This window comes from Achroia grisella, unplaced genomic scaffold (assembly GCF_030625045.1).
Source record: "Achroia grisella isolate CSIRO2021 unplaced genomic scaffold, CSIRO_AGI_Agris_v1 utg511, whole genome shotgun sequence".
NCBI lineage: Eukaryota > Metazoa > Arthropoda > Insecta > Lepidoptera > Pyralidae > Achroia > Achroia grisella.
The window spans coordinates 2,837,484-2,857,243 of record NW_026712905.1 but is presented as its reverse complement, the minus strand read 5'-3'; the positions used below and the strand labels follow the sequence as shown (position 1 = coordinate 2,857,243).

Below are 19,760 nucleotides of genomic sequence, written 5' to 3'. Positions count from 1 at the left end.
ATGGTGCCACAAAAAACGAGATAGATTTCATCTTGTCAACGAGAAGACAGATTTTCAATGATGTCTCTGTGATCAATGCCGTCAAAATTGGAAGTGATCACCGGATTGTAAGAGGCACATTGAATCTGAATCTGAAACTCGAACGATCCAGACTGATGAAATCTACGCTCCGTACACCTATACAGATCCAAAACCCCGAAAGCTTTCAGCTAGAATTGCAAAACCGTTTCGAAAGCCTTGGTGACTGCGTTGACGTGGACGATTACAACAACAGGTTCGTGGAAACTGTCCGTGCGGCTGGGTCTACGCACTTCAAAACCCGCCGCGCAGAAAGAACCGGAAAAATATCTATCTCTACCCTCAAATTGATGGATGAAAGGCGAAGTATGGTCATTTACTGATCTCCGATTTTTCTGACGCTTCTCATTTTTATCGGCAACTTAGTTTGTATTCAGATCTCTAAGTATTAGGTTGACTGTGACTTACGCCACTTTAACACAAATTGTGTAAAGGAGGCTATTGAGAGAAACAAGGGTCAAAAATCTTATAACAGGGATCTGGCTGCCGGACAGAGCCAGCTGACGCGACTTAAGACGGATGACGGCAGGATCGTTTCGTCTAAACCCGAACTTTTTTTTTTTTTTTTTTGAGGGAAATTGAGAAGTTCTATGGACAGTTATACACGACAACACGGGCACCTGTTAACAACACGGCGAAAGACCCGGCGATAGCCAAATTAACCCGACACTATACCGAAAATATATCGGACGTCAGCCTGTATTATATTATATATATATCTTAAACAACTTAAAAACAAATGTCATAGTGATTCTTTTTGGGCGATGATGGAGTTACTGCTGAGCTTCTGAGGGCTGGAGGTAGACCTGTTCTACGAATCCTCCAGAAGCTATTCAACTCCATCATCCTCGAGGGCAAAACGCCTCAAGAATGGCAAAGGGGTGTGGTGGTTCTGTTCTTCAAGAAGGGAGACAAATCGCTTCTGAAGAATTTCAGACCCGTAACACTGCTGAGTCATGTTTATAAGTTGTTTTCGAGAGTCATCACGAATCGTCTCGCGCGCAGGTTTGACGACTTCCAGCCTCCCGAACAAGCCGGGTTCCGAAAAGGCTTCAGTACCATAGACCACATTCATACGCTGCGGCAGGTAATTCAGAAGACCGAAGAATACAACCTGCCACTTTGCTTGGCGTTTGTGGACTATGAAAAAGCCTTTGTTTCGATCGAGACGTGGGCTGTGCACATCTCTCCAGCGGTGCCAAATTGACTATCGATATATCGAAGCGTTGAAATGTTTGTATGAAAACGCCACTATGTCAGTTTGCCTCCACGACCAGAATTCGAAGCCTATCCAACTGCAGCGAGGTGTCAGACAAGGCGATGTCATATCGCCAAAGCTGTTTACCGCTGCGTTGGAAGATATCTTCAAGTTTCTGGACTGGAGCGGGCTGGGCATCAACATTAACGGCGAGTACATCAATCACCTTCGATTTGCCGACGATATCGTGGTCATGGCTGAGACCCTGGAAGACCTTAGCAAAATGCTCGAAGACCTCAGTAGAGTCTCACAAGGAGTAGGTCTTAAAATGAACATGGACAAGACGAAAATTATGTCAAACGTCCATGTCGTACCCGCTCCCGTAAAAATCGGAGATTCTACACTCGAAATTGTCGATCACTACGTATACTTAGGGCAAACTATCCAGCTAGGTAGATCCAATTTCGAGAAAGAGGTCAATCGTCGAATCCAACTCGGATGGGCAGCGTTCGGGAATCCATTCGATATATCTTTTCGTCCAAATTTCCGCAGTGTCTCAAGACGAAGGTTTACGACCAATGTGTGTTGCCAGTGATGACTTACGGAACAGAGACGTGGTCGCTAACTATGGGCCCCATCAACAAGCTCAGAGTCACTCAGAGGGCAATGGAGAGGGCTATGCTCGGAGTTTCTCTGCGTGATCGAATCAGAAATGATAATATCCTCAATTAAATCTAATTGGAGATCCGCAGAAGAACCAGAGTGACCGACATAGCTCCGAAGAATTGCGACTTTGAAGTGGCAATGGGCTTCCACACAGCTCGTAGGACAGATGATCGTTGGGGCAATAAAGTCCTCGAGTGGCGACCACGGACCGGAAAACGCAGCGTGGGAAGACCTCCAGCAAGGTGGACCGGCGATCTGGTCAAGATCGCTGGAAGGCATTGGATGCGAGCAGCGCAGGACCAATCGTCGTGTAGATCTTTAGCGGAGGCCTATGTCCAGCAGTGGACGTCTTCCGGGCTGCGATGATGATGATGATGACATGTTTGCTTACCCTGTCATATCACGGGGACACAATGTCGACTTTCATATAGGTTATGGAAATATGATTAATAAATAAAAGTATTATAACTGAATAGAAATGTTGTTCTATGTGTTATGATGAATTGATGGTCGGTAGGGTGATTTTATCTGCATAATAGTGCATAGTATTCGCGTGAGCATTATCGGAAGACGACAAAATTAGAATGAAGTCAGGCCATTCGTACCGACAGACCGTCGTAGTGAATTCACCATGGCGGTTTCCAGAGCGATCGCGTGATTGTTAACCCGATATGGTACATTACAAGAAATGGGGTCAATAGTCCCCATTACTAACAATCTCCTTTCCCCCCCTTCTCTCCGCAATAGCAAAGTTGCCTACTATTTCTAGTCGTGGTTCCGTTACCGTTCATATACACGACCACGCGACATATTTGTGTTATCACGGATTAACGAGGTTCAAGTATCAGTTTGTAATTTGGTATTAAGGGCTAGATCATTCATATCATAGAATAACAAGATTACAACTCAACTGCGTGGTTGAATGGGGATTGTTAGTAATGTGGACTGTTGACTCTATTACTAGCAATGCATCATGTCTGGTTGACGTTCCAAGATTATCATCCATAAAAAAACTCTACTGCGTGTCCCGAAGACTCCTACGGTGAGGGTAGGGGGAAGGGGGAAGTAATGAGGGTTATATGATCCTTCATTGTAAACAATGGGGTTACTATTAGGTCATTTCAAAGCTATGTCTGGAAACCAGTCCTGCCCTAGTCATTACGACCGATGAAGGTCGGATTTCACCAAAGAAACTGATCGCGTTTAGTTCAAACTATTATATATACTAGAACGCCATTAAAACGTTTAAACGTGATCAAAGCTTCATTTTGCGTTTCACCACTATAAATTTCACTAAACATGTTTATAAATTCTGAACGTCTGATTTCCTACAGTTATCTCTTTAAACGTATTTAAAGCTGTTAAACAGTTATCAATCAAAATTTTGACAATATAATGTCGGGAATAAAAAAAAATTGCCAGAGTGTAAAAAAAATCCTCAATTATATATTTTTTTACTAGTTTATAGGTAAAGGTTGTTGTTTTATATTTTGTAGTCGACGGTACTTATTTTATATTAAAAAACTTATTCTAATTATCACATGATTGAATTACAAATATTTCTTAGAATTATTGTAGTTAAATTACCCATTGCATCAAATATTATTTTATGAGCATGTAACACTGTGAACGAATGAAAATCTAAACTTCATTTTGTAAACGCGATCTGTATAATGCAGCATCCATTTAAAGTAAAGCGAGATCAACGTCGTTATTTTTTCGGGTTCACGCTGAACTCTGTTTCCTTGAACGTGTTTATACTACGATTGGTGAAATCCGACCTTAATGTTATTGTGTATTTAATATTTTGACCTAAATAAATTAGTAGTACTTTGTATTCACACATAAAAAAAATAGTTACACCGATTATTTAAAAAAGCAACACGTAGTTTCTTGCTCGTTCTTCTTGTGCTGAGACAGGTTTCCGAATGAGCGGTAGATTAAAAACTATTAATATTCTAAAGTGGTTAAATAAAGTTTACTTGAACAAAGGATTTTCTATTCTATTCTTGACATTCATCGACAAAAATGTCCTATAGGAAATAATTATTTTTGACTGGATTTGATTTGATTATGGTTAAATTCTGGAGTATTCGCTACGCTAACCTGACGGACGTGAGGCTTCATTGACATTTCTTTAACTGCCCTTCTAACCTGTATTTATGACGGTGCGCAAACGAGATCAACATTTCAGCATCACTTATAAAAAATATCTCGTGTTAGTTGCTGACGTAATTGATTCATTGTTTAGCCAAGGAAACGTTACAATTTTCTAGTGAATTGCATCTGGCATTTTAATAGTGAAGTAACAATTTGAGATTTCACAAATGCCTTATGCCTTACGTTTATTCAATCCCCGTATAATAGATACAATTATTGAATGTGGGTGCTTTTCTATGTATACTATCTGTATTTAGATTTGTCAGTTGTCTAGTATCCATAGTACAAATTCTACTTCATTTGGAACTAAAAGGCGATGTTTAGTATTAAAATAAAAAAAGCAGATCATTTGATACATTATGCTGTGTAACGCATTATTTTCCAAAGTCATTATTGTATGTATATATGATTATGGAATGATGCAACCTTATGCTTACGGTATACGTTTATGGGGCAACAATGGAGTATGATATGAGGACAAAGTCGACCTGACTGAAGTCACCTGACCTGAAGGTCAGAAGTGGAGGTTAGACCATAGTGGAAAAATTATTTATAAATTGACCATCGACTTAGGGGGGAATTGTTAGTAATGGTTGTCATTACTATGCCAATGACCTTATTGCTAGCACTACACCACGTCAGGTTGACCTCCACGCAATTACCCCTGGAAAACATCGTAGATTTTTCATGATAAATTTACCACAATGGGCTAACTGCGGATCGGCTCCTCCTATGGTGACCCGCCAGTATACCATATTGTTAGTGTAGGCGGGAGGAACATTCCATTCGAAGTGATATGCACTTTAAAAAAACATCGACCTGACATGTTTTATAGTTAGTAATGGGGCCTCGAGTTCCCATTACTAATAGTTCCCTCCCCACAGTCCACATAATTTGTTCGTCTTGACTTGCGACATAACCGAATTTAGCAGCGACACGGAATTACATTAGAAAATGATGTTTACGGAAACTGGAACAGTTATTTTTACGTGACACGTGTAGGAATGCTGTATCAGGTGGGCCTCTTTTTTTTTCGAAATATTCAAATGCAACTGGCCTAAAGGATGGTAGCGAATGCAAATGGCACTGAGAACCCGTAGAAGGACTTATGGAGCGGCTGAAGGCCAAATCCTGCCTGACGGATACGACTTTACTCTGAGGGCTCCGTTAGGGGTTCCAAGCTCTGTAAAGGCCGTTGTAATTTCAATCCCCTTCTGAATTGGACGTGAGATCGATTTGTAGGGGTTCAGGTGGGCCATCAGATTGACTAGAACTACTACATGCTACAGTCTTCAGATGAAATATCCCATTATCACAATATCTCGTTAAACACTTGTCTGGTGACATCACTGACGCCACTTTCGAACTTGTTATCTTCCGATTACATAAAGCCACTTATAAACATACCCATGGGAGGCTATCTATCGTAACATTGAGATAAAACTTAACTTTCAATTAGTATGCAATATTTGCTAATAATTTTGTGTGTTGGAAAATTTTAGGATATTTATTTTTATTCTTATATTATTATGTGAACTAATAAATTCTCATAATTATATCCCACATATTTTATTCCATTTAATTATATAATTGTATAAAACTTAATTAATTAAAATAAAACTATATGATTGGCAATCAGCTACAAACCGTGTTATATTATATTTTTATATTACATTAAATATTAATTTTAATGTAAGATACTTAATTATATGCTAGTTTTCATATGTTTACTGGCGTGATGATATAGATAGATATAATTTTTATCGAGCTGCGTTTCTTGTTAGTTCTTCTCAACTCGAAAACTCTGAACAACTGACGTTAGATTTGACATATCATAAGAGTTTTTAATAGACCTACATGAATAAAGATATTTTGATTTGATTGTATCCGTGACTTAGTTCATGTTTTCGGGACATAATGATGATCCCGGTATAAGGGTAACAGTCATAAAAATAGTATTTAAGATGGTTGAAGGAGATAAAGTATTTTTTCCTGTCAATCGATATATGCAGGTCACTCGGACGAGACTGGCGGGTAAAGACGAATTTCTATAGAAATATATATTCCACATACAAGCCTCTTTTTGTTCAGTTTGTTCACGTGTTACGGGGCTGTTGGCCTGTTCCACTTTCGACCGTTTTTGCGTGTGCCCGTTGTAACGAATTGATTTATTCCCACCTGTCCTACTAATTAGACATGCGCAAAACTACATCAAATGAATGGTATCGTATGTCTTTTGCGTATTGGACACTAATTCTTTTATCACATTGAAGACCGCTTTGAAAAACCTTATTTCTCACTAGTGACCGGCATTGTTTTTTATTGTTAATTACTTTAATTATTTATTAAATATGTTTTAGGGTGCAACAATTTGAGGTAGACATTATTTTACCCCTAGATTTATATCAATTATAGTGCCCACGGGTGATCACCCGGTCCACCCACGTGTAAATTTACTTTTGTTCCGGAGTGACCCACCGTTGGAGTCTTTAACGTATTATATGACCATGGCGGTAAATCATTAAATCTCCGTAATTTATAGATCCTTGCACGATTAGTCAGATCAGTGCGGGTGACTAAAGACTAATAATACACGTCTTTTTTAATTTGATAAGAAATTTCTATAGAAACTGGTTGAACCAAACATTTTTCCGTTAATGGATGTACTTCACTTGACTTGATAGGTCAATTTTTAATTATATGATGATGGAATGGGACACTCGCCTGCGCTAACGGTACACGTTGGCTCGGCACCAGTAAAAAATGACTAGTATGAGGTTTTTTTCTATTATAAATAGGTTTGTACTTGGTCTTACCTCACCTTGTGGAAAATGATGATAAGACCTTGGATGTAGTCTGCTTACCCAGAAGAAATCTACTCACCATAGACTTGAAGAATCCGGGGTTGTATTTCTTGATTGATCTTCGGGAACACGATGGTATATTGCTATTTCTCTAGAAGTGTCACATGCGTTAACAAGGAAAAAAACCTTTTTGAAGAATCTCATGCTATGTTTTTTAGCAGAACCTTAGCATGAATCTCAAACTTGGATATGAATTTGTCATCACTATTGCCCTTGATATCATTCTTGGGCGATAAGGTAAAGAACCTTACATCTCAAGAATGATATTAAGTCATTTACTGAACTGTAAATGTTTTATTAAAAAAAAAAACTCAGTATAAAAGGATACAATGATCTTAAGAAATAAAATAGTACAATAGCATCCGTTATTGTACTAATCATAACTTCCGTCAATCTTTGAATAACTGAGAGGAATTGTGGAGTGGTGGAAATTAAAGTATATAAGTGACTCTATATATGTGTAAAATATATATATATATAAAGCAATCAATATATCCGTTGCGTAGTTTTAAAGATTAAAGCATACATACGGACGGACAGACAGCAACAGCGACTTTGTTTTATACTATTTAATCATAACAACAAGAACTAACCATGTAATGGTCTACAATAAATAGTATGCGTTACAATATAATACACAAGTCTTCTAATATTTTTAAATGTGGCGTAATTATTAAAAAATAATGTAAATATTTTACATTTCAGATTACGAGGACTTCCCAACAAGAGATCAGATTTGGGGTCCGGCGCCGCACGAGCTCGATCCTGACATCTGGCCTCCGCCTCCAGATCGAGACCCTAATGCATGGCCTCCCCCCACTAACGTTGAACACAAGTTAGTAACATGACTTTAATTATTTGAAACAATTATTACGTCCTTAACATGGTGGTATCGTTTTTTTATGTTATATGCAGTTAAGTTTAATAAAAAAATATTGTATATTAAGGTAAATTCCGATTACAGCATTAGTTATAATTTATAATTAGTTTAGTTAATATGTTCTAATAGCAAAAATAAATTTTAGTATTATTATAGTGACTATAAAATATCGAAAATTAATGTAATATAATAAAAATAATAATTAATTTCCCGATTGTATCAGGATATATACATTTTTTTCAGTTCATACAGCGCCATCTAGTTCCCAAGCTTAGCAAAGCTTATGTTATGAATACTAAACAGCTGGTAAAAATACTTACATTGAAAACATTCAGACCAACACAAACAATCATGCTTATAAATATTATAAATATTTTAATTATTCGAGGAATCGTACCCTCGACCGTCAAAAATAAAGCAGTGTGCTGCATAGTACATTTCACGAATTATTAGCCTAGTTACATTCATACGAGATAGATTATAAATATGAACTAACCAACTTTATAATCATATGTTGACAATTATGTGATTATTTTTGTGTGTTAAATTCCACAGAGGTCCTCCAGTCATGAAATCAGCTCGCAACAACCCCAGAAACACACGAACAGACAAAAAGACGCCAATCAACCAGCGGAATGCCACCACGTCACAAAGAAAGAGCTCAGATGTCAGAAATCCCAAGTTAGCAGCAAGTAAAGCGCATAGCGGTTAGTGTAATTAAAGTAAAAAAAGCTGCATGACATGCCTAATGGCTAACTACTCTACATAAAATTATTTAGACAGATCATAACAAACTACTTGTTTAGTGTCATAAATGCAATTAATAGATTAAGTACTATTTCTGTTAAAAAAATTACAAAATTGGGCGGAAAGTAAATAGTAATAAATAATCCTGGAGTTACTACACAGCATTATCTGGTCCTAAACTAAGCAGAGCTTGTACTTTGAGTACTAGGCCACTGATAGAAATGCTTAAATGCATTTTTTCTTTCATACAGAACACATACGAATACATTATTCATGAATACAAATATTTGTATTACGGATTCGAATCCGTCACCATCGAAATGTAAGGAGGCAATAATATAAATCACTAACTGCCAAAATCACCACTATCAGTCATTAATGTCCCATTACGTCGTACTTTATAAGATACTTATATTATTTTCAGCTAAAACAAAAGACTCTAGTAACAAAGACCACGGCGGTGGTGGCGGCGGCAAGGATAAACAAGACAGAGACAATAACAACGGTGACACGGACGATGAAAAGCACAAAGAAGAGGAGAGACGATTCGAGCCGGCGTCACACGCTGATGGGGACCTAGTCGACATGCTTGGTTAGTTTGCAATTCTTGCTAAAGTTATAGACGATCGATTCGATCGATTGATGACGATTTATGTGGAAGTGATATAGAAAAAGAATGGCGTGAGTGTAAACGAATGATTGAGATATAAGTGTAAGAGAGATAGAACGAACTGGTAATATAATGATTGAAAAAACAACTATGAACTGAGTTATGTGTATATGTAGGATGTTTTCTTATAAAATATAGAACTGTGGAAAATAGTATATTTATTGAAACATTGCGCCATGTTTATATTACATTGTTGTCTATTCTTTTAAATAAAACAAAACTTTGAAAGACTATGAATTTAAATGGAAACAACATTAGCTTTAAATTTGATTATAAAGTGATCTCATATCACTGTCACTTCTCTCTCTCTGTCTTCATTATTATATAATAATGAAGACAGAGAGAGAGAGAAGTGACAGTGATATGAGAGAGATAGATTTTAACATATTGTTTTTCTGTTACAGAAAGGGACATTGTACAAAAGAACCCAAATATAAGATGGGATGACATTGCCGATCTAGCGGAGGCCAAGAGGTTGTTAGAAGAAGCAGTAGTCTTACCAATGTGGATGCCAGATTTTTTCAAAGTAGGTTCCATAGTTTTAAATTACTAATTTTTAATAAAAAATATATTAAAGAAGTCAAACTATTATAACTATGTTAATCGTGAATAATCTAGCCATACAATTTAATTTGTGTTATAATTATCATAAATTTTTGTTAGTCTATAAAAATATATTTTTGCTTTCTTAATTTAGATGGGATTTGGAAATGTGTACGACCAAAGTATCGTAGTTTTTCATACCTTGCCAATTCTTATATTCTGTAAAATGCAGACTAATATAGCCTTTTCTTTTAACCGAAACAAAAAGCCTATATTAGTCTACCTTTTAAAAAATGCATAATAATTGTATTAAATTTGCATAAACCAAATAGTAAGAAAGTAAACAATTAGTATTACAATATATTGACTTTTAAAGTATAATTTCACTTACACTTAATATTCCATAACACACAAGCATATATTTTAGCAAAATCTTCATAAGAGACTTCATAAATATATTCCTCATATTTATTTCTAACATAAAAAAAATATCTTATATTGCAGGGTATCAGAAGACCATGGAAGGGAGTGCTTATGGTGGGTCCGCCCGGCACAGGCAAGACCATGTTAGCGAAAGCTGTCGCCACAGAGTGCGGCACGACTTTTTTCAATGTTTCCTCATCCACTCTCACTTCCAAGTACCGCGGTGAATCGGAGAAATTAGTCCGGTTACTTTTTGAAATGGTAAAAATATTGTTTTATTTGTATCTGAATTTTATGTGTTATTATATACACTATATGGTTATTATATGCGATATAAATAGTTGCAGTTATAACTGTATTAAAGTCATTTGTGTGATGTATATAACCGCATAAATTTTAAAACAATATTGTTTTAAAATTTCTGTTATATATTTTTATGTTATAAAATTACTTATCCTTTATAAATTTAAATACTAAATATCCCATATCTATATGACTAAGAATGTCTTAATCTGGAATATGATATTCTAGTGCACTCAGTCTCCATTGAAGTTCGTTTAGTAGCTTTTCCACGAAAGAGTAACAAATATATGTTTACACAAGTTTCCGTTTCTAGTAGTCGTAGCCTATAGAACGCTTTTCATTAATGTGAGTAACTTACTCAGTTTTTTTTTCTATCAGATCAAAATTATAGGAGTCACGTTGACTGTCCCTATGTTCGAACGAATTCGAATAATTCGTAACTCAAAACTCAAACTACACATAAGTGTTATTTTCCAGGCTCGGTTTTACGCGCCAAGCACAATATTCATCGACGAGATAGACTCGCTTTGCTCCCGACGCGGCTCCGACAGCGAACACGAAGCGTCGCGGCGTGTTAAGTCGGAATTACTCGTGCAAATGGATGGCCTAGGCTCCGCAACCGATGAACCTGCCAAGGTAAGTTTTGATTACTAACTCCACCTATACCGAAGGGGTACCTGCAGGGATATCTGTGTACCTTCAGATTCCTTGTTGTAGGCTGATTGTTATTATAATAGGAAGGTACTTCTAGAGATCTTCTTGCAGCTGTATTTTATATACAGGTTCTATGCCTGGTTTATTAATTATTCAACCGATATTCTTTATACATGGTTACACTAACACAACATGACTTCATTTTATACCATCTACTGATACCATATTAGTCTACATTTATTATACTTTAATTCCCTTTGTTACGGATTTAAATCTCTCTACCATTTAGTAGTGCTAATATTCGGTAGTCAGCTATAGATGTTAGGATGATGATAGCAGGGTAGGTGATGGTGTGACACCATCTGCAGCTACCCTGGTACCAAACTTTATCATGCCTGCTGTGACTAACTCAATATTCTTCAAATTTCTGTGTGTAAGGAAAGACCAAGACAGTCATATTCAACAAAAAACACGAGTTTCTAATTACAGGAAATTAATCTATCATTACCACGCTGGTCTTTCTTTTTCCCTGACAAATTTATGCTTTATTTTATATAGTCACCTATAAGAGAATTGTATCATATCTAAATATTTAACACTATCTAATATTAATTGTAAACTTAATGTCACTTGTAGGTGGTAATGGTATTAGCAGCAACGAATTTCCCGTGGGATATTGACGAAGCGCTACGACGAAGGCTCGAGAAGCGTATATACATCCCACTGCCCACGCAGGAAGGCCGCGAAGCGCTGTTGCATATAAACCTGCGAGAAGTAAAAGTTGATCCCGAAGTAGATCTAAAACTTATCGCCAGGAAATTAGATGGATACTCAGGCGCCGACATCACAAATGTTTGTAGGTTAGTATGACTAAATAAGTATTTGATACACATTCTAAACCCTTGTAAACCCTAAATAGTCGAAAGGTACAGAAGAAATAAGAACTTAAGAAATCTACTTTATTTTACTTGATATTAAAATGTTAATCCAAAATACGGTCAATAAGTTTACCAAATTTTATTCTAATTCATTTGGCAATTGACATATGATGAAGTCACAAATATTCAAACTATTTGAAACAAGTATATATAATAAGATATTAGAATATTTGTTTGTCCTATACAGATTAGATATTGTCAGCTCTTTTATTTCAAAATATTACTTTATGTGCCCACCTCGGCATCGCACGGATGCTTATAGGTATCAGAGTTTTGTACATATGAGTATGTAATATTATATTTCTATACAAGTCTGGTATAATGTACTTTCAAATAGTGTAACTGTGAAATTATTTATCAATTCGGTATCGACAACAGCGGGTCCAGTATTAACTTTCCTTATAACAAAATTCGCTCACTCTTTCATATATTTACAAATTATGTATAAGTGTGCTAATTTAACTGTATTGTTCCAAGGGATGCGTCTATGATGTCGATGCGTCGTAAAATAGCTGGTCTGAAGCCAGAACAGATCAAGCAACTTGCCAAGGAAGAGCTGGACCTTCCGGTCACCAGACAGGACTTTATGGAGGCCCTCGCAAAGTGCAATAAATCCGTCTCCAAAGGCGACATACAGAAGTACTTGACGTGGATGGACGAATTCGGGTCCTCTTGATTGTAAAGATAGTTTCAAACAAATAAATACCCCACTTAGAGTTCTGCGCCCGACTAGTAAGTTAAATGGTGTTTAACAGAATTGATATTATATATATTTTGTCGTACCATTTGTCATAATGGGTATATCAGGTCGACATATAGGTGTATCACCCAATGAAACTAAAATATAAATACCTTACTTCACCTACCATCCCACTGCTTCAAAAATTTCTTCTTTCATGTATTCTCTAATTGCGTTTCAGTATGGTATATCTGGTACAATTAAAACTATATAAAAAATGAAATAAAATAAATTAAGAATAAACACATGTGAGAATAAGAAATATTTGCCTTATAGACTAATATTGAATAAGTAATTGCAAAACAGTTCAGTATTAACACAAAAAGTATAAGTTTAATAGTGGCATATCGAAATTTAATGTTATAATAAGTGAGAATATAATACCAATAATTGATTTGATGTTTTAGGATATTATTCTGTTTAAGAAATAAATATGTATAAATCCGATTTAAAATACTATTATTAATATTAGCTTGGAGCATTCGACACAGTTGGCGCGGATTATTTTTCCCCTCAGCTAAAGTGAATTCTACAATGGCAGATAATTTCATTTTACTCATGTATAGAATGCCATAAATTTAGGTTGAAGTTAAGTCGTATAATATTGTAAAATATAAACGAAAGATATATTACACACATGTGGTATTTCGGTTGACAATTAGTTTACCAAAAATGTTTTAAATGTTTGTATTATCTAAATATAAGAATTGCAGATGAGATCTAATGTAATTTCCAGTGTTGAATGATCTGAGACTGTTGGTATTTTAGTGATAAACTATTTTTGCAAACAATTCGATGTTAGTGTTCTATCACAGACACGGGCACAATGTTCAAATTAAATTAATAATAAATAGAGGACCCCGATTCAGTAGTTTTAACATCACATTTGTCAGAACATTTATATTGACTAAAAAAAGCCGTGATCTTTGTACTTAAATTAGGTTATATAATGAGATTTTTCATTTAGATATAATTTTATGCCATAACTAATTTATGTTCTTTTTATAGTCTTTTATAATTAAATGAATTAAATATATTTGTTATTATATCGAAAATAATATATATATTTCAAATATGATATAGTTGCTCGCTCAATTAAAATTGTAAAGCATATTTTAGGTTTTTATTTTCAGGATCGCCTACAGTTCATGCAATGTGAGTTTATTGAAATTGAAATTAAATTACTGTTGAATTTATATATTGTGTTCTGGTGCTAGCAACGAATATGATTCGCCTAAGATATATAGTGCAATAATATTTATCTAAACATGCTTGTTTACAAATATTAAGTTTTATTTTGACATTATATTATTTTCTGAATCTATGAAAACCAGTGTCACTGTATAAGGTTCCGTGATATGACTAATTTCTATAATATATATAGCTATCACTTCCGAGCTAGTTACGTTGTACTATCACGCCCAAGAAAAGTGTTTGATTTGGTTACGGCAGCAAACTACGTTATCAACTTTTCATGGCCGTATTCGGATCAATGTTATCTTATATGTCAACGCCGATAACGGACCACAGTCGTTGCACGTAGCACTATTGGGGCTTTGAATATGAGTAAGAATGTTTCTAGGGATTAAAATAAAATATAATAACTCGGTGTGACCCCCTTACCCTTTACTGTAGTTTAGATGTTAACTATGGGGCTATAGATAGGTATGTTGTCTGTTGTGAGCAGCCATCTCATATCAAGTGAACTGTAGCGCAATCCAGTGAAATCAATATACCATTTGACGAAGATAATAAGAAGAATTCAGATCCACCTCTGTGTATTTAAATTAAATATGCTTCATAGATTAAAGTATATTGTTATAACAATGATCGTTTATAAACTAAAACAGCAATAAATTATTGTGTTCATTTCATACATTACTATCGATTTTAAATATAATTCAACGTTTATTTCAGGGACAATATTTCAAAAATTGGTAAAAATAAAATATTTTTGCAACCTTGATAATAATAACAAATCATGTATCTTTACATTAAAACATTGAAAATTAAATGGATTTAATTTTTTTATGCCTTATTACATTTTTTACTTACTCATAGATTCATCAACTAACTACAAATTGCGTTGGGCGATACATAATTGTAGTTCTCATTTCTTTTATACCTAATCGCCTAACATTCAAGTTCTTCAAAATAGAAGTATATATGAACGTGTTAGGCAACTTCTAACCAAACCCGAGAATGAAATGTTAAAATTTATAATAAAATATGTAAGGATAGCTTCAAAAGTTTAAACACGCCTGAAAACCTCGTGTATGATATACCATTTTATATGTAATCAGAATCGGACGGACTACCTAATAGTGATTTGTAAACGTCTATATGTGCCTAAATGTATATGTACATAAACATCACTACGTACATAACGTTAACATGTGGCGCCCGTGATACCACTCGTGGATTGACATAACAGAGGACTAACATAGACCTGCCTCTTACCCTGTAGCATCACCGCCTTATCTCACCCATCAACCATACACCCAAACGAAACTTACGGAGCAAGTTGCTTGGTGGCTGAATTAAGTGAGACTGAGGTATTCACGCAGATGAGTTTTTACAAAGTCTACCTCGGTTGAACTACCAGACATTCTTTGTAAGTGATTATGCATGTATTTGGACTTTGATAATCGTATCCTCCAAAACATGGTTACGATAGTAACACTGGCCAAGTGTAATGTTTATTCATTTATTAAGTATAACTTTGGATGCCTCTGCTCAAGGTTCAAAATACTCATGCCTAAAATCGCAACTGCATGCATTTTTCTAATTGAAGCTTTTTTACTTCAAAGAAAAAAACTTATTTTGTTTTTGTCATTAAGATGCACTATGCAAGTAACTACTATCTTTAATCAGACTAGTTTTTCCTGTCTGATTATTGCGATTAGCCTCAAAACAGCAGATTATAAGGTCCATGATTGATTTTATACTTATATTACTTAGCGCGCGAAATGTAGGTATGTCAAATGTTGCCTTCACCACAACATCGACAGTTGACAAATCCTCTGACTACCCTATCTGATAATTACGTGACAATATGTGGTAATTAGCAACAGAGGCTGGTCCTACTATGTTTACAGTGATTTTGGTGTTTTTTAGATGGTGAGTGGTAAGATTTATAATTACTTTCGTCTGCAATAAGTGTAGAACCTAACTAATAAGTAGTAATTATTTAGATATGTGATATAAATAATGTGTCAGTCTGTTTTTATGTAATATATCGTTCATAGCAATCCGGCATCACCAAGAACAAAATTATGTTTGTATGTATTTTATAAGCTTTTTGGAAACATTACTACCTTAAATTTTGGTTTATTCTCTAAAGGTGCCAAATCTTTAAAACTTAGTGTTAATTACTCTGTGGTTCAAGCGTTGTGGTCTGTTTAGATTTTCTCAATACAATATGATATAAACAAGGGTTGTTTATTTTTAAATTTTAATTCGGCGAATTACTTGTATTGTGGCATAGATTTAATAATTTATAGTTTTCACAGACCACAGACCCAATTAATATGCGAGATATTATTCTGAGAAGACATAGATAACAACATAGACAAAAGTAAATTACAAAGTTTAAATCTAAAACTTAAAAAAATAAATAATGGACGCAATTATAATGCCTACGGTATTATAACAAATAACCTACTTTTAACGATAATGTTTAAAAGAAGAGAAAAAGAAACAATAATGTTTCCCGTAATAAAATTGTCTTTACGTTAAAACAAAATTTATATCTTTATGTTGGTAGCACATATGAATAAAGTCATAGCAATTCATTAATCTCATATTTCCACTAATAGGACTTAAATGATTATTAATATATCAAAATTCACAAAGAAAAAGAAATTCTGCTTTAATTATATGTTTAATAATTACTAGATAGAGATATTTATTCAAAAAGTATTTCAAGCACCAACACGAAGATAGCAACTAGTGCCTTGGCGCCACCGGAACTTGTCACAAAATTACGCTGTACAGTTGGTAGTACTGTAGTAACTACGTGGTCGCAATAGTACAAAAATGTAAACATGTACAGATATTTTATATTTTATTATTCCGTGTTTCATGCATGGAAATAAGAAAACTTACTTTTAGCAGAATAGGATTTCCAAAATAGGTTATTTATTTTTAACTCTATTTCCATGTAATCTTTATTTTAATATTTTTGTTTTTTTATAACCGAAGTGAACATAGCTAGAAGCGTCGACAAGCGCCATAGAATTTCAAGTCCGTTTAATGGCGGACGCTAATAATTTTGGAAGTTTCTTGATTCTATTGTTCTGTTTTTGAATATTCTTCTATTTTTTACGCCCGGGAATGAGTTTTTCTATAAGTGATATCAGCCAAAGTGTTACAAACGTGAAAGTGATATGAAATGTTCTGTTATAGCGTGACAAAATCGTTTGCTAGATATGTAACCTTTTCCCTAACCTCGTTTACGCCAATGGAGTAGATATGTGATCGATGTGTGTGCGTCGGTGAACGATTTGTCGTCCGTTTCGTGTTACAATTTGTGTGTAGTTATTCGTCTTAATAGTGATGGAAGTGTCCGCGTCGCGGTTTTGCAATCCGACGCCCGATTTCGATGTAACGTAAGCGAGCCGGTCGATCGCTAAAGCAGGGACGGTCGCTACCAGCCGAACATGGCTGCGACGCAGGCTGAGTCTCAGCGTAGCGAAACGAACGTAGAGCAGAGTCCATCGGAGCAGCTCAGTGAATCTCGGAACGCTCTATTACAAAACGGGACCGACAAGTCTATCGGGCGCGTTCCGCCCGATGGCGTCGTGAACACAAAGAGCAAATCGCCTATGTCGGCCGATTCAGGGCAACCGCGCGACGGTGGCGAGGTGCTCGGTCATGATCGACCCGGAGAACGGCCAGTGACGGACCAATACGGCCAATATCGTTATCCAGAAGGCGCGGATCCTTATTATGCGCCGCGGCCCGGTTTTCCCGGCAAACCGCGGCCACCGCCGCAACAGCCGCGCTTTTTCCCGGGTCAAGCGGTATCGCAGGCGCCAGGGCCTACGCCAACACTGAACTCCCTGCTACAGTCTAGTGGGGCACCGCCACATAGATATCCAAATAGTTATGACCAGCCACCTGGAAGCTATGGACCAGCTCCAGGCTGGCCACCACCAAGACCCATGCCAGGGTACAACCCTCAAGGAAGTCCATATAGGAACTCAACGGTAAGTAAAAGTCAATATTTAAATATATTTATAGCAAATTTAAGCAATGAAATACTATTTTCAATCAAATTAATTGATATATAAGTAAGCAATAATTTACAGACACAAATATTATGAACTAAAACAATAAAAGAATGAATAGATTTCACTATTTACCTATTTAAAATTTTAGTGATAATAGTAGAAAGTGACATAGTGGAAATAAAAATTAACTAACTAAAATTCTGACTATATTTTTATAATTTGAATTAACTTTTTTGTATTGCAGATAACATACATTTATTAATATTATTATGTTATATCTTTATTTTATAGAATAGTAAATGTAAATTATATAAAGGTGATATATCAAATAAAATTAAATCATTGTTCTGTTATAAGTATACATTACATTTAAATATTGTCTTATATTTTTAACTGATTTATTTTCTTTATCCGATTAGATTAAAATAAATGAACTATATTGCCCTTAGAAAAATCTTAGAAAACTAAAACAGTAATATTTTAAAATTCTTTTTTCACATCATGTTTTACCTCTGAAACATACTTTTATACTATTTTATTACAATCATTCTTCAGCACTTTCCTCTTTACTTGTTATTTAAATTTGTACATATGGCAAACTTTTTAATGAAATAAATAAGCAAAATGCTTACCAGTACCCATAACAGTGTAAGATTTTTTTATTAGTTAAAAAAGTTGAAATTGTTCTTTCCTAAGTATCTGACTACTAAATCATAAAAGTACAAATATATTTTTAATGTATTGCTTATAATTAATTTTTATAATCTATCTCTATCTGAAATATGTAATCAGAATTTAGGATAGTTAAACTTTTAAATTCCGTGATCTTACTACAATCTGCAGACTATTGTAAAACATTTTACTGTTTGTTGTTTTAACAGGTCTAGTTTAGTTCTTTTCGGACAAAGAAAATCCTAGTTTAGATTATTTTTAGTGATATATTTTGTAAGTCAAAGCTTTCCTTTGTTTTTATTCTGGGACATTGAAGCATTGCTTAACCTAGCTTCGATAAGAAAGACCAGAAGGTAAAAATTTTCTACGTTCTTTCATCTTTGCTACGATAAATTACCACCCATTTGTTCAAATCAACATGCTCAGTAAATGTCTATAATATCAAGATTATGTCCACACTGTGAACCCATTAGAAGCTGGCGACCTCAGTTTAGGTCCTTCCATATGTTTAGAGAGACCTATACATTTACCCCACTTTTTCAACTGGTAAATGTATGAATGCTAACTATGGCCAACAGAACTATAATATGTAAAAATAAGTGATGATATGAGGAGTGTTCTGACAGTCTACAATTTTGTAGGTATTGCATAGTGTGTGTGGGTATTTCATGTGTCTTTCTTACACTTCTTTACTCTTACTCACAAAAATCTGTGTGTGTGACTCTAAAATTTTTAGGTATGAATTTTTTTTTTAATCGCTTTTATTATGAAAGAATTAGAGTAAATTATTAAAATTTTTTCATTTCTCATATGGTAATTATCATAATTTATTTGAAATTATTATTTATAATGAATGTCATCAATATCTGTCCTTCTGAAGCACCTGTACTTGAAATTACAGAATGATATAACCACAAGTTCCTTAAAAATGTTAGAGGGCAATCATTGAATTACTCGTACTACTGACTAACCTGTTTGATAGTGCTTTTCT

The 19,760-nt window shown here is 34.9% G+C and overlaps 2 protein-coding genes across 2 annotated transcripts in view; both read left to right on the top strand.

The window, feature by feature from the left end:
• The window catches only part of LOC131846397 (katanin p60 ATPase-containing subunit A-like 1), a 28,694-nt gene extending 13,853 nt beyond the window's left edge, over positions 1-14,841 (top strand). Inside the window, exons 3-10 of the mRNA XM_059195676.1 lie at positions 7,672-7,801; positions 8,402-8,553; positions 9,018-9,185; positions 9,668-9,789; positions 10,311-10,490; positions 11,010-11,168; positions 11,823-12,046; positions 12,602-14,841. Of these exons, the coding sequence (XP_059051659.1) occupies positions 7,672-7,801; positions 8,402-8,553; positions 9,018-9,185; positions 9,668-9,789; positions 10,311-10,490; positions 11,010-11,168; positions 11,823-12,046; positions 12,602-12,800 (1,334 nt within the window). The 3' untranslated portion in view covers positions 12,801-14,841. The remainder of the gene's footprint in view (positions 1-7,671; positions 7,802-8,401; positions 8,554-9,017; positions 9,186-9,667; positions 9,790-10,310; positions 10,491-11,009; positions 11,169-11,822; positions 12,047-12,601) is intronic.
• Positions 14,842-16,864: 2,023 nt separating this feature from the next.
• Positions 16,865-19,760, top strand: part of LOC131846633 (trithorax group protein osa) — a 102,412-nt gene continuing 99,516 nt past the window's right edge. Inside the window, exon 1 of the mRNA XM_059195986.1 lies at positions 16,865-18,073. Coding sequence (XP_059051969.1) covers positions 17,525-18,073 — 549 coding nt within the window. The 5' untranslated portion in view covers positions 16,865-17,524. The remainder of the gene's footprint in view (positions 18,074-19,760) is intronic.